This window comes from Mastacembelus armatus, chromosome 10 (assembly GCF_900324485.2).
Source record: "Mastacembelus armatus chromosome 10, fMasArm1.2, whole genome shotgun sequence".
Taxonomy (NCBI): Eukaryota; Metazoa; Chordata; class Actinopteri; order Synbranchiformes; family Mastacembelidae; genus Mastacembelus; species Mastacembelus armatus.
The window spans coordinates 3,741,770-3,756,667 of record NC_046642.1 but is presented as its reverse complement, the minus strand read 5'-3'; the positions used below and the strand labels follow the sequence as shown (position 1 = coordinate 3,756,667).

Here is a 14,898-nt window from a genome sequence, read left to right as displayed (position 1 = left end):
TGCAGAATCCCACTGAATATTGATTATAGTGGCTGCATTCGATTTTATTTTTGTTTTTTTGTTTTTTTGCCTTTCAGCTAAAAGCTAAACCATAAAAGCATCACAATAAGCTGTTAGTGATATCTGTGTTAAATGGTGAGCTGCTAATTAAGCAAACGGACATGTGTTTGCTCTGTGCAGTAGTTCCCCATGAAAGATTGTGCATGTTTGCATGAGGCATGTATGCATATATAGCACATGTAAGTATGTGGTGATGGGTGTGTGTATGTACATGAATGTGTGATTATACATATCTGTTTAGCTTGATTTTTTTTTATCTATGTGCATGTAACGTTCAGTATATCTTACTGTATGTCTGTTCAGTGTGTGTGTGTGTGTACTACAGAGTATGGTGGATTGATGGAGGAGAGGTTTTATGGGAGGCAGGGAGGAGGTGGGTGACGAGGGGAGGCAGCTTGTTCCTGTAAATGTGTCCGTTTGTATGTGAGGGAGGGGGGTGAGGCAGGAGGAGGGAGGTGGGGAGGACTGGATGTAGCCCACTGTAGACACAAGGGTGGATTGATAGTAAACACACACACTCTGGGTCTAGTGGATCTGCTGCCGGTAGCCCGACTAACAAGCCCTTCATTAAGTCCGTCTGATACACTCACTGAGCGCCTTTGTTGAAGTAGGAAGCGAAAAGTACACCAGACAGATTTGACCTGAGAACGTTGGTATGTGCTGCCAGTTTCAAGGTTTTTTTTTTTTTCTCCTCTTCCACCTCTTGAGAAGGGTTTATTTCTGTCGCCCTGAACAGGTTGTCTCATGGCACTTGCCCCTTCTCACCTCCTCTGGGGAAACAGTGCAGAGAGACTTTGGCTTTGAATAGTTATTTTGTGAAAGATTTTAGAGGTGTTCCAGGCTGTGTTTGGGGTTTGCAAGTTCTGTGCTCCTCTTCACAATGCATACACTAACTGTGCTCTGCTTATGTTCCTCTGTAGCACCATTAGTTTTACCACCAGGACACTTTTCACATGTTATGTACCCTGTGTGTTGTGACCTTATTTTGAGCCTTTATTTCGGAGGTATTGTACATCTGTTTGAATTTTGATGCTGCCCATTTTTAGTTTTAGTTCCTTTTAGTTTTTATTCCTCTCATGTATTTTTGCCTGACATGTGCCAGTGCTGAAGAGTGTCAGGTGTGTTTCTTTAACCCCCACTTCGCTATGTTCTTATTTATATTCTGTTATTCTTTGCTATATATTGTTACCGTTTGCTGCTCCGGCCTAACGTTCTCTCCGGAGTCATGAAAGTTTGGTGTTGTCTTGTCTTACAAGGACAACAGGACCTCACATAGAGAGCTGGATGTGCTGTAGTATATCACTTTACCCACAGTACGTATGTCCAACACGGTATAGCTCGTGTGCATTCAAGCTGCATGAAATAGTGTGTAGTTGTGGCTACAAAGCGAAGGGCAGTGCAGTGACCAGTGGAGCATGAGAGTCGCTGTTGAATCTAAGGTTTCCTGTTGTGGCACCCAAATGGCTGGAGGGCCTGCAGGCCTGAGCCCCTGCATGGCACATGCACGTCCTCGTGTCCTAACCCCATTAAAATGGCTTCACTGACTGAAACCCTCAGACTTCAGCTGTCACAGCACTAGAACTTTAAACTGATGCAAAGTTGATAGAGTAAGGTATAGTTTCTTAAGGGGTTTTTAGTTTTTTTTTTATTGTTATTTAATCATTACTAATCTTTCAAACTTTAAGAATAATGTTGCTGTTAAGGATGTTATTTGCATCTGTCATTTCTGGCGTATTGATAAGTTAGATCCATTGTGCTTTATTAATGATTAAATAAAATGTAAGTGAAACTACCGAGTCTATGTAATAATCCTGAATAAATGCCCCTAAGTTTACTACTTAAAATCACCAATAAAACACAAAGTTTTGAATATTTATTAATATATTAATAAAGCATATTGGCTCCAACTTTCTAACAAACAATTCATGTCATTTCAAAAGTCATTAAAAATCATGTCTTTTTGTACTTTTGTTAATGAGCTGAGAGCAAATATTTGCCAGTAATGGAGCCACAAAGGGTAGTGAGTTTTTAATAAAGGGATTTGTGTACAGTGGTCCATCGAGTCTGCAGGTGTAAATGTTAATGAGTTGTTACTAGATGGATTTTGGTCCAGATGCCCTGCAGTTATTTCCTGGAACATGGTCAAAGGGGGGTTCGGTGACCCAAAAGGTCATATAAATGGCTTCTTACCAATACATAAATAAGTGATTTAGGACTATTAATGAAGTCAGTAGTTATAGAGTTTAATATCCAAACATCTGAATCAAAATATGAAACACTATTGATACTCTTTGCTGTAACTTTATATTCAGTAGAAGTGAATAAAATTGCTGTGGTCACTGAGTTGGTTCATTGATTTACTTGATTACTTTTAATACCTGTCTCTCGATACGTCGACAACATTGCGGAAGGTTTTTCTTCAGTGCTTTGTCTAGTCTGGGAGAAGCCTGCAGTCCACTTGAAGTTCAAACAGAGATTTAAATGACTTTTCCTGTCAATTCTGTAGAGAAGTGATAAATCGCCTGCATCGTTTTGCATTCATCCTTATGTAAGTGTTAGTGTGTAGAAATGTGTGTGTGTGTGTGTGTGTGTTTGGATGTTGATTCATATGAGCCTTGGTTTGAGAATCACCAGGGGGAAACTTGTCATTAGAGGAATATGTGGAAAGAAGGATGTGGTGGGAGCACCAATAGTCTATCTATCACTTTTCCAGTGACCCATTTAAAAGCTCTGTGGTTTGAGAGGCTCTGCTGACATTTAATTATGGTGGAATGAATGACACAAGGATTCCCAACATTTCTGCTGGTGGTGGCGGTGGTACAAGGACTTTAGCCTCCAGAAAGTGTGCATTATTAACCTGCCACCAGTGTCACTGGTCAGATGACGTCATGTGTTTTGCCCATAACCCTGTTTTTAGTGTGCCTTTGAGCAAGGCATCAGCTGCCTTAGTTACTCACTGCAGCCTCTCAGTGGTCATCAGTACAGGACTGGCTGTGACAGGTGGCTCCCAGTTTCAACTGCGTGAGGTAGAGGTCTGATGGGGTCCGCCTTTTTGGACTGGATCCAGAACAAGCCCTTGAATGACATTGGGTCATTTTTCCAGAAATACGTATTCTTCCATAAGATGACTGCTATGTTTGGATTCTTTCTGATACCAGGTCTACTGACACACAGAGTCTAGATCCCAGCAGACCTGTCTCATGATACTGAGAGGATCCTTGGAGATTTACAGTATGAGCAGTTTGGTGTTACCAAGAATGTCTGTATCATCCGGAAAACATCTGCTGAATGAATAAATTCAAGACCACGATTCAGTGACTGTTTCAGAAATTTGTTACAGGCACTTCTGTTTAACTTGAAGCAGAACAGCTTACAATTTGTTGCTTCAAACATTTTCTGCTTTGTCATCAAAACCCCTCTCTTTGACTCAGTATCAGGCCGACTTTTGAGTCATCTTGAGTCAGCAAGTTTTACCTCGTCTCCAAACTGAGAATCTCTTGATGATTACTCTTTTTTTTTTTTTTTTTTTTCCTCATTTGCTTTGCCTAGCGTCGCCTGGCTACGTGCCACCTCCAGGAACTCGGCGTTCGCCCTCTCCATATATTTAAGTGATTGCTGACATAATTTATGAACGGAATGAAAAATAAAGCCTGCGTTGCAATAAAATTTAAAAAAAAGAGAGAGAGAGATCTGTAATTTATTTGGCCTGCCACAAGTCAGCACTCTTTGCACCCCCTCACACACACACACCCCCACAAACACACACACACTCCACAGACACACAAGCACACACATCTTATTTCTGTGCATTTGCAGTTTCCTCCTTCCTCCTCTTTTTCCCTGTCTGAAGCCCGGGAGGCCCGTCTTTAAGGGGTGGTAGGTTGCATTTTAAGGGACGGGTGGGTGCATTTAGGGGTATCAAGGTGGTGCTTGAGGGGGGGTCAGCGTGGGACTTTTGGCTCCGGTCTAGAAATGCCTTCACGTTTACAAACAAACTGGCTCTTTTGCTCGCCTTGTTTGCCTTTGTGGCTTTATATTTTTTTCAAGGCCTGCGCAGGCAAACACACAGCAGGAAACACTGGCTTGTTGATCTCCTTCACAGGCTAGCTCATAAACCCAGTAAGCATGAATGTAGGGTCCTGTGTGTGTGCGTGTGTGTATGTAAGTGCATGTGTGTGTGTGTATAAGTGCATGTGTGTGTGTACATGCCACATCCGTGTACTTCACGGCAGCTTCAGACATTTTTTCCCTTTCTTAATAAACCTGAGCTATGGTGTAGAAGTAAACAACCAGCTAATCATTAACCGTTGAATAGTGAGATTGAGACACGGGGAGTCTAACATATCCTGTAAGTCAGGTTTGAACGTAAATAAGAAATTACAGTTTGATTGTGCCGCAACGTTTGTCGGTTCCTGTTTATGGATGTTGCTTGGAAATTACAGTAAATCACATTGTTCAGCATGTGGCATGTGTCTCGTTCTCTCTCAGCGACTCCTTTCCGACCTCGCTCGCCCTCACTGCATTTGTAAACAGGGAACTGGGATACATGGCCTCATTGTTTTGCATCATTATTAGTGACAGGCCAAATTACCTGAATGATGGGAAGCCCTCATACAAAATTAACCCAGCCCTGTGTGTTTACCCTGCCTAAATCATGTTGCTTATTGGCTTGAAACAGAAGAAGAATGGGGAAAATGAGCCTCACATCCTGACATCTGCAAAGCACCTGTCCTGAGCCGAGCATGCTAGCTGAGCCGGAGCACGAGCAAACAGCCATCTCCCCTCATTTGACTCTCTAGCCTTGAAAGAAGCCATGGCCATCATGTTGGCAACCTTCTCTTTGTTTTTTCCTGTCTCCTCTGTGTCCATATATAATATCTGTTTCAGATGATGTCATCTTACTGATGTTTTTGAATATATATATATATATTTTAAACATATTGATGGTAAAAATGGAATCTGGACTTTTGGAATCAGACTCTGCCCCTTTACCATCACACACTGTCAACTTCAGACATGAACGACTGTGTAGGCTAAATGTCCTTTGGTCTGTCTTTGCTACATCCAAAACCAAGCAACCTGACAATTTGCAATTTTGACACTGTACTTGAAAGCTTAGTAACATCCCTGACCCTTTTTTCATGTTCACACTCATAAGTCTACTAACCTAGCAGGCTGCGAACAGTAGCTACTTCAAGCTGGGTCCAGCAGACCCAAGGGAATAATAGAAACAAAAGCTTTTATTTTCCATGGACATCCAAGATTCTGCTTTATCTTTATCATAATTCTCCATATTAAAAACAGCACTGTGCCTTGATAGACACCATTGTTTAATTAATCAATAACTAGTATTTTTTATTAGGTGAGTTTTTTAATAAAAGGTGACAATAATTAGCTCTATTGTAACTAAAAAGCCTGTGTAGCATTTTTTCATTAATGTAAAGGCAGAACTTCTCAATCTGTTGACATCACTTGCTGACAGTTGGCAGTGATTTAGTTTCACAGCAGTTGTTTATTTATGCACATTGTGCAAAACAGCAGGATGGTGCATCCAGTGTGAAGGGACAGTGCAGCATACAGTGCATGTTAAACAGCCAACGGTTTCTCCCAGCAGACATCATCAGCGGTTGTACCGACAAGTAGTTTTTTATGAGGCTGTTGGTGCAGAGAGTTGTGTGAGCCACGCTGGCTCAGAACGAAGTTATACTTCTAGGAAGAGAGGAGGGTGGCACTGCTGGGGAAGGTGCCTGGCCTTCATCAGCCATCGCCACCGATTCGGAAGTGAGTCACTCCTCTGGCTTGTGCAGAATGTCTCCCAAAGGTCACCCGCTCTGACGTCAGCACTCCTCCATGTCAGCCGTTGTGTAATTGCATCAGTGCTGCAGGAGGACTACTGTATTTACAGTTTCAGCATGGCAGCTCAGAAAATGTTGGTTAAACAGACATTTTTCATTGAAAGAGCTGATCTGGAGGCAGAAATAAATGTGTTAGTTGAGTTAAAGGGCCGGGGCAGTTTTATCTACCAAAGTATTGTTACATTGCAGTACAGTTAAAATAGTAGGTTAACTAAGATAAGATAAGATAAGAAAACTGAAATTGCATTGTTGCAACAGCAAAGTACAAGTATACAGCAAAGTGCCAGAAGTAGCAAAGATGTGAGATAAATAAAAACCTAAAATATTAACAAATACTGAGTGGAATAAAACTATAAAGCTACAAAAACTATAAGTGTGTACAATATGTGCCTATGGGTATGTACAGTATATGGACATCGCTGGATAAATAAATAAATACCAGGTAAAGTGACTACAGTATACTGCAGGAGCATGCAACCATTTTAAATTCTGAACCTTATTCACAGCTGCAGTCTAGTTGTAGAAAATTAAAAGTTCTACTAAAGTTCATGGGTAGTTTCTATAATAGTCTGTATTTGGTCTCTGAAAAATTTAGGTATAATTTCTACTCATGACATTAATGTAACTGTCAGCTCCTGCTAACTTGTAAGATGTGTCCACCATTACATTTCATATGACTATATTTCTTTTTAAGACCTCCTTAAACTCTTGTTCCACCTTTTTCATACGATAATTTTAATAAATAGACATTGTACTTTAGTCCTTTAGATGATAATCCTCTGTCGTTATTTCCTTAGAGGATCAAATGTCGTCTTGCCCCCACTGCTGTTGAACTGTGTTATAGGCATTATGGTTGAAGTCGATGGGCCTGTAACTGTGGCTGCTCACATGATTCAGTGGTGTTCAGCGTTTGGACGTCGCCGCCTGACAGTTGAATATCTGTGTCTGTTTCCTGTCCCAGATAACTGCAGTATGCAGAGAGGCCGCCCTCCTCGCCCTACAAGAGGACATCAAAGCTCAGCACATCGAGGCCAGACACTTCGAAAGTGCCCTGAACACTGTGAAGCCCCGGATCCCAGACTCTCTCATCCAGTCGTATATCAGCTATCAGCGGCAACACAGCTTCTTCTGACCACACTGCTATGGACAGAGTCAAAACTTAGGAACTCATTTTCTTTGTAATATCTTAAAAGTATGGTATTTCAGCTGCCCCGGTCGGCCGGACAGGTTACTAACATGATAAGAAACTGACATGTCCAGCTGAATATTGGTAAATTCTCCCCGCACTGTGCCAACTAGCTGCTGATCAAGATTTGATTAGAGGAAATGTAATAATTTTTTTTTTACGTTTAGAAACCATCATCCCAGACAGAAAAGTAGTTCCCAAAAATGCTCTAATATTATTTTTTGGCTGGTTTAATATTTGATCATATAAAATTATAGTAATGTATTAAAAACATTATTTATATATTCATTGTCTTTTTCAGAGCAGAAGAACATTGCAGGAAAAAGGAAAAGTGGTGAATTAAAGTGGTAGATACTGAGGTTACAGCAGAAAAGGCTGTTTAATACACAGATTTTAGCAAAAAATGTCCTTTCTGGTTGAGTCTGTTAAAGACATTCTTATTCAGTGCAGAAATTCACTTTGCTGTGATCAGATTTTCACTGGGTTTGAAGACTTTCCATGCACTTGTCACTTTTTACTCTGTATTTCCATTTTTCTCTTGTTTTCAGTGCCGCTGTGTCTCTATGGGGGAACATTATGGCCTTGTAGGAGCTGGAAGAGCTGCAGCTTCTGCTCAGGTTTTTTAATGTTTGCAGAAAAAACAGATTCGACCTCACACCCATAGAGAAATAAGTCAGTTTGAAAACACGTGTTCCTCCCACACTAACACTATCAATTGTGTTAATTAGAGGTGCAGCCTGTGGAGACCTCGTGGACCCCGTTCAAGACCCATTATGGTTCTTGAACCCCCCTTTGTATGGGATAACCACTGTTTTATATCAACGGGGCGAAAAAAGCAGCCGCGGCTGGAATATTCATCACATGCATCCATGGAAAATCTGCTAATTGCTGTAATCGTGAGATTTCGGTCCGCACTTCCGACCACTGAGAGCAGGGATCCAGGCGGCCATCTGTTGTCTAACAGGATTTGCTCTAGCACCAAGAAGCTGAATTTTAACACCCAGCTTAAACAACTTTAGTCTACTGCGCCACAGCGTCACTTCAGCAGTCCCTTCGCTCTGCTCGGCCTTTTCTCCTGTTCTTTTTTAAGCATCTGCTGACCCGGAGTGGCACCGGGGTCGTTCATCTATTGATTTTTCCATTTGAATAGGATAAATTGACTTTGTATTGAACTTCCTTTTCTCGTGGATCCGGATGCAGCGCATCCGCGACACCAATCAAACCAGACAGTCAAGAACAGAGTGGAGGGGGTGGCATGAATGAGGGGGGTGGGGTGGGGTGTCTTTCCTCCGGCTGCAGGACTGCTTTCTTCTTAAGGTGGTCCGGGACTAGCGAAAATCTCCAGCCACCACCTCCACCTCCCCCATCCAAAGAAATCTACCTTTGAAACCCATCAAATGATGGGGAAATGTCCACACCAGGGTTACTCAGGCTGCAGACTCATCACCCTGCGTCTTCGTTCCTCTGGTGACATGCGTAAGTGCGTAATGGGAAGATTCCTGAGAGGATGTCTCCCTCCCGGAATTGTCCGTAAACTCACAGTTGTCGTTTAAAAATAGGGCTTTGGTCTTGTAATGAAGCCCAAGTGAAGCTTTATCAACTTTGGGTTTCAGTTAATACACCTGGTTGTCGTGAACGGTGAACGCTATAGAAAATAACAACTTTGCCCGATCACTGAAAGTCCCCAGGCTCCTGTTTAGGAGACACTTTTAATCAATCATTTAATTTCTTCTTTTCATGACTTTATTAATAAACATGAGTCACCAGAGGATCAGTCGCATGTTAAAAAGCACCAGGAGCCGTTTCTAATATCATCGATTAGATGATTAGAGCTGTAGGTTTTCTTCCTTGTGTTATATCTTAACCATGAGCTGCATGACTGTGATCACTATAATAACATTGCAGTGTCTTTACTGTGACATGATTATTAGTAGAAATAGGCTCTCAGCTATAGACACAGCGCTCAGAATAGATTTTATGATACGGGCCTATGTGCTGTTTCAGTTCAGAAAGAGGAAAAATGATTAAATAATGATCGAGCTTTTATTTGTCGCTGAGTGACTTGTAGGAAAACATGACCTCTGAACTCAAAATGACGAATCAGCAAGAATATAAACAAGTGTCTTGTTTGTTACACTGTTTTAGTCACGTTAAAGATTATTCACATCATTATTCATAACCCACAAGAGGAGAAACTCGTAGTCTTTTCCTTTCCTGAGCCCCCTCATTGCAGCCAACGCAGAATAAAAAGCCGTTCCACCTTAACTGGTGCACACATCGCTCTCGCCCGGCCATTGGCCATCTACATCTGCCCAATGAATCAGGAGCGGATGCGATGTATCCTTTTTCAGTGGAGTGAATGGCCAATGGGAGTTGGCTTATTGAGCAAACACTGAGCCCCGCGTCTCCATTCATTCAGTGCTGAACAGGCCCGCAGAGCTGGAGACAGGGCACCACCGTCAGCGACCCGGCGACGCTTTTTCCACCAGAGCGCAGATTCCCTGCAACTGTACGCAACAGCCCAGAGCTCGAGCTCAGCTCTGTGCAGGAGCGAGAACAGGATCGGTTTTTGGATACAAGCTGAATCTGTCTTTTGATTTTATTTCCCCCGAAACGCTTTTGCGCTGTTGTTATTTTGCAACAGTTCCTACGGGACTTCTATAACTGGGTTGTGTTGCTTAAAGTTCGCAGCAGCTCTCCAGAATTACGCCGTGGATTTACTTTGCGTTGTCCTGGGGCGAATGCATGCGCAGCCCGCGCTGAACTTTTCTCACAACTAACCAAGACAAGGGAATAACGCACAGGGATACACTCGCACTTGGATTATCAGGACATTGCCCTTCTTGTTGATGGAGTTTCGACAGGCTGGTTGATGGATTCGACGTTATGGATGGTTGCATATAGGTACGTCTCATCCTCACTCACTGCTTTACTCTTGTTTTGCATTTCATGTTTAATGTTACGCTTGGCTATTTGTTGCACCGTAGCTGCGTGCGTAGCGACTCCGTACGCTCCGCTGCAGTGTTAGAAATGTTTTGCTACACTGGTGCACAAAGCACCAGGACTTTCCGTGTCGTTTTCCATGTGTTGGTACCGTAAAACACCCGCAGCGGGTTAAATCCATCGCGATCAGATGATGAAATTGATGGATTTCCATACCCGTGTCCTTCCGTGGCAGTGCTGTAACAAACACCCCTCCCCCACGGCGGTTGTTTTCATTCATAAAGTTTCCCCCGTCTATTTGGATGCGTCCTGTAATGTCTCTCGCTCTCCGTCTCTGTGGGTTTTATAGGATCCTGCCTTTATTATTGCGCACGACGACTTCTCCCGTGACCAGGCTCTGTGCGGATAATCCTATTCATAGTGCGCTCCATGACACCCAGACTATCATGAATAATGAGAGTTTGGTTTATTTGCAAAGCGCAAAAGCAACAAAATCGGTGGTTCTGGCGCAGGTTGCTGCGTTTGTCCATGTGAGGTTTGGTACGTGCTTCACGGGGCAGCAGCCTTTATGTTTGGGCAAACTGTAGGTTTTGGCCTCGTGCACAGGTCGTCGTTGCTTCATAACATCCCGAAGGCTCCAACCCAAATTCCTCCCCGTGTTTATCGCATAAACACATAGCCTGTATTAGGCAAATAGTTTGCGTCAAATCAACGCCAAAGAACTGCGCTAAAGTTTGAATCTGATAACTTTCAGCGCTTGGTTTGTTTCTCAACTACACGTCTGTATTTTGTTGGAACTGTTTTTTGTACTTTTGTCCCCCCCTGAAATCCTTTTTGGTGTAGTAATAGAATACTAAGTGAGGCAGCACATTTAGTTCCTTGGATCGTGTCCTCATTTCGTCGCCGTGGTGCATTTAAATGTTAACTAGTCATACAAATGTAAATGAAGAGGGGAAGTATTTGTAGGGTCTGCTGAAGTTTAGATGTGTGCCTATTGGAGAAGACGGTACAAAAAGTCTTTTTAATAGTCAACTTTTTCCCGTGTTGCTTCACTTAACGGGATCAAAAGTGACATATTGTCCTGTTGACAGGATGAAAACAGCAACTCTGGATTCATTTAAGCACAGGCCTATTACTTATTTCACTCTAGGTAATAATCAGTGTTGTTGTTGAGCTGCAGCTAAATTGTTATACTGTTGTTTTTCAGGTTGTTTGGTTTTCTTGAATTTGTCTGGGAACTATGTTAACCCCTCTTCCATCAGAAAAGTGTGTGTTTGCCAGTTAGGCCATGTTTTGGCTCTGTCTGATGATGTCTCCTCCCTCCCTGCCTCTCCTTTGTCTCTCCCCGGCCTCTCTCCACCCTCCCTGGCAGGTTTTCCGATGCATGCCAAGTCCACGGTGAATGTCGGAAGTGGTGATCCCCCCAGATGGAGCTCCAAAGTCAACATGGCCCCGGCGGTTCATTAGTGGTGATCCAGCAGCCTTCCCTAGAGAGCCGGCAGAGGTCGGATTACGAGCGGGAGCTCCAGCATGCTGCCATTCTCTCCCTGGACCAAATCAAGGCCATTCGCTCCAACAACGAGTACACCGAGGGGCCCTCAGTGGTACGGAGGCCCCCTGCACCCCGCATGCCCCCCAGGCCACAGGAAAAGCAAGAAAGGACTCACGAGGTCATCCTCGTCAATGTGAACAACAATTATGAGCACCGGCCATCAGGTCACCACCATCACGTTGGGGGTGGTGTGGTGGTTGTGACCGGAGGACAGCAGTACGGCGGGTCCCGGGCCCCGGGGCTCAGCCGTTCCACTAGCACAGGAAGTGCCGCCAGTTCAGGGAGCAACAGCAGTGCCTCCTCTGAGCAGGGACTCTTGGCACGCTCGCCCGCTACCAGGCCTAGTATGAGCTTACAGCACCACCACCGAGCAGAGCGACCTGTTCGGACTCAGCCCAAACCGAAGGCCCTTTCACAGCCCCAGCAGGGACCTCACATCCAGCAGCCTTCACTAGAGGCTCCACTCAAGCCACTGGGCAAAGGGAAATCAGACTTTTCTGGCGCTGGCAACGGGGTGGTGGCTGCTGCCGGGCACCAGTTCATCTGCGAGCGCTGTGGGAAGTGCAAGTGCAGCGACTGCACGGCTCCCAGGAGCCTGCCCTCATGCCTGGCATGCAACGGCCAGTGCCTCTGCTCTGCTGAGAGCGCGCTGGAGCATGGCACTTGCATGTGCCTGGTTAAGGGCATCTTCTACCACTGCTCCAACGACGATGAGGGGGACTCATGTGCTGACCACCCCTGCTCGTTGTCACGTTCCCACTGCTGCTCTCGTTTCCTGTGCATGGGATTAATGTCGGTACTCTTCCCCTGTCTGCTATGTTACCCACCCGTCAAGGGGTGTCTGAAGGTGTGCCAGGGCTGCTACGACCGGGTTAACAGGCCTGGCTGCCGCTGCAAGAACTCCAACACTGTCTATTGCAAACTGGAGAACTGGGCCCCACAGACCCAGGAAAAACCTTCCTGATCGCCCCTGTGTGTTTGTGATTGCGTGTGCGTGGGAGACACTTGATGTGGATCGTATGATGACAGTGATAATGATGATGATAGTCACAAATTAATGTTTATCAAACACTCCCACCCACCTGTCATCCTTCATGCGGAACCCTAAGGAGCTAAGCAAAGGAGTAATGAAAACCACTCAATTATTTTTATTTTTTCTGGATCAGGACCATGTTTTTACAGACCAGTGTTTGCCTTAACTGTTTCTATGTCTATCCTCAGTTCCTCATTAACACTATTTTTTTATATACATATATATATGAAAAAGTTTTTCTTCCGTTTTAGGCAGGTGGTTTCCTCTGGGTCTGTGTCCCCAGTGGGAAGCTGCCTCTCACCAAATCTGTGAAGGACGATCTATTGTAGGGCAATTATGTAGCTGTTACCTGGTATTCATAGCGAGCAGGTATGTTTGAATATATTGGTTGCTACCACACTAAAACCGTGGTTCCTATGCTCATGTTGCATTAACAAAAGCACATCCATCTCATAGTATTTCTTTTCTCCACTTGGATATGTTTCTGTCCTTCCACCCGTCTGGACTCTACATACACATTCTGTGGCATACTCCCTTGTTTTTTTTCTTTTTGTGTAAATTGTATGCTCAAATCCATAAGAGGAATTCTGGCTATTTTTTAAAAAGAAAAATGTCTGTTAAAACATTTTTTTGTTGTAAAAAATATTTATTATGTGAAGCTCTATTATTTTATGATATTTATTGCAAGAGACAGTCTTAAATTTACTCATGTCTGAATATAACAAAATATCAAATACTTACTGAAAAATTAAAGGGTGGCACAAAAGAAAACTATGTTAACTTTAATGCAGAAAATATATTAATTAATGAAAAAATAGCACTGTCTGGTGTCTTGATTGAGAAACGGTACCCAGTTTGAGGAATGAAAGCTCTGATTGACAGATTTTAAGGGAATGTAGTTCTGTGTTCTTGAGTCAGAGTTCACCGGTGAACAGCAAATCCCTGTCGTGTGTATGTGTGTGTGTGAGGGTGTGTGTGATTCCTGGTAAAATTTTCTGCAATGAGTAGAAACAGCTTGTAGCTCTGAATGCAACTGTTTACATTCTTGGAAAGCTTCTTTGCGGTGATTCTCCTCGGTAACCTTGAAAGCTAAACAATGCAGGTCATTGACACAATTAGCCCCAAAGCTGCTAGCATCAACAGAGCCTCCACATTTCCATGAGTTATGCTCACAGGAAGTAGCTCTCCTAAACCCACTCACCAGCCAGTAAGTCACCACAAAACTATGTGCTGTAGTTTATTCCCTTGTTCAGATCAGGATGTTCCCCAACTCCCAAATGGTCTCCACGTTGCAGAGCCCAGCAGTGTGTGCCCTGAGAAATAAAAGCGACTATTACAAGTAGCTGGGGCCACCTGTTCAAAGATAATAAACCAGGGCTATCAATGTTGGGCTTTTATGGTGTGGTAAAGGCAACGACAGGGGCAAATCCAACCCCCCACCCGCATCTGCACTCTCCCATTTGGCCAGATCTTTTTGTCACTAAATTTATCACTTTTAAAGTCTGCTGACCCAACCCCCAACACCATATACTGACCCCCACCTACACCTCCATCTCTGGGCCCCCAGGGGATGAGATCATCACTTTGAAAGTTGGTCGGTCAGCCAGAAATAACAGCTCGGGAAACACAAACTGCAACCAGGAAATTCTCTGAGACAAAGGAAAAAATATATTGTGGCTTAGGTTTGGAAAGCTGCAGCACTGGCAGGAAAACAACAGAAGTGTGTCTATAATGCTGCACTCAGGTACTGCATGCAACACGTCTGGGATCCTGGGATTCAGACCTTTGCTAAACAGGAATATGAATCTCCTGCTTTAGCATAAGCTGGAAGCCCACAGTTAAATCTGTAGCAGTAATAAGGAAAAACCGATTTAGTCTAAATAATAATTCACCAATAAAGAGCTAATGGTAAACATGTGACCCCATGTTTACCATTAGCTACACAAAGGGACTATCTTGTTGCTTCTGCCATTAAGCTGAGCAGACATTTGCTATGGCTGACTAGCAATCAGTCTTATTCCAGTTTGTCAGCAGTTTGCATTAGATGAGCCATTGCTCTAAATGAGCCCACTGCACTTAATGTGCTTTTCAGTCGCTTTAAGGTGAAATGTACCTTTTGTTGCCCTGAATAGTTAAAAGTGGATTAGCTATTTGTCAATTTCCTGTTACCTTTCAGAGCTGCAACTTGAACCCCATTTGCTCCTGGCTGTGGGGGATCGGAAACAATAGGAGGCCTCTTTTTTTTTTTTTTCCTGTAGGTCACACTATA

General features: G+C 43.6%; 2 protein-coding genes across 3 annotated transcripts in view; both read left to right on the top strand.

Moving 5' to 3' along the window:
* The window catches only part of afg2a (AFG2 AAA ATPase homolog A), an 87,532-nt gene extending 79,207 nt beyond the window's left edge, over window positions 1–8,325 (top strand). The window contains exons 17-18 of one of the 2 annotated variants that reach the window (XR_003297185.1): window positions 6,877–7,718; window positions 7,830–8,325. Coding sequence is in view for 1 of the 2 variants with exons in the window: in XM_026330895.1 (XP_026186680.1) it covers window positions 6,877–7,047 (171 nt within the window). In the remaining variant the exon portion in view is untranslated. Of the gene's footprint in view, window positions 1–6,876 lie in introns of both variants that reach the window. The other variant, XM_026330895.1, reaches the window with a different exon arrangement.
* Window positions 8,326–8,938: 613 nt separating this feature from the next.
* spry1 (sprouty homolog 1, antagonist of FGF signaling (Drosophila)) lies at window positions 8,939–13,446 on the top strand. Its single transcript, XM_026330660.1, has 2 exons — window positions 8,939–10,005; window positions 11,417–13,446. Exon 2 carries the CDS (start codon window positions 11,472–11,474, stop codon window positions 12,558–12,560), a length of 1,089 nt encoding a protein of 362 aa, XP_026186445.1. The 5' UTR covers window positions 8,939–10,005; window positions 11,417–11,471; the 3' UTR covers window positions 12,561–13,446.
* The last annotated feature ends 1,452 nt before the right edge of the window (window positions 13,447–14,898 follow it).

Bases quoted from the DNA above. Each gene is read 5' to 3' on its own strand.
- spry1 (XM_026330660.1), top strand. From the start codon at position 11,472: ATGGAGCTCCAAAGTCAACATGGCCCCGGCGGTTCATTAGTGGTGATC.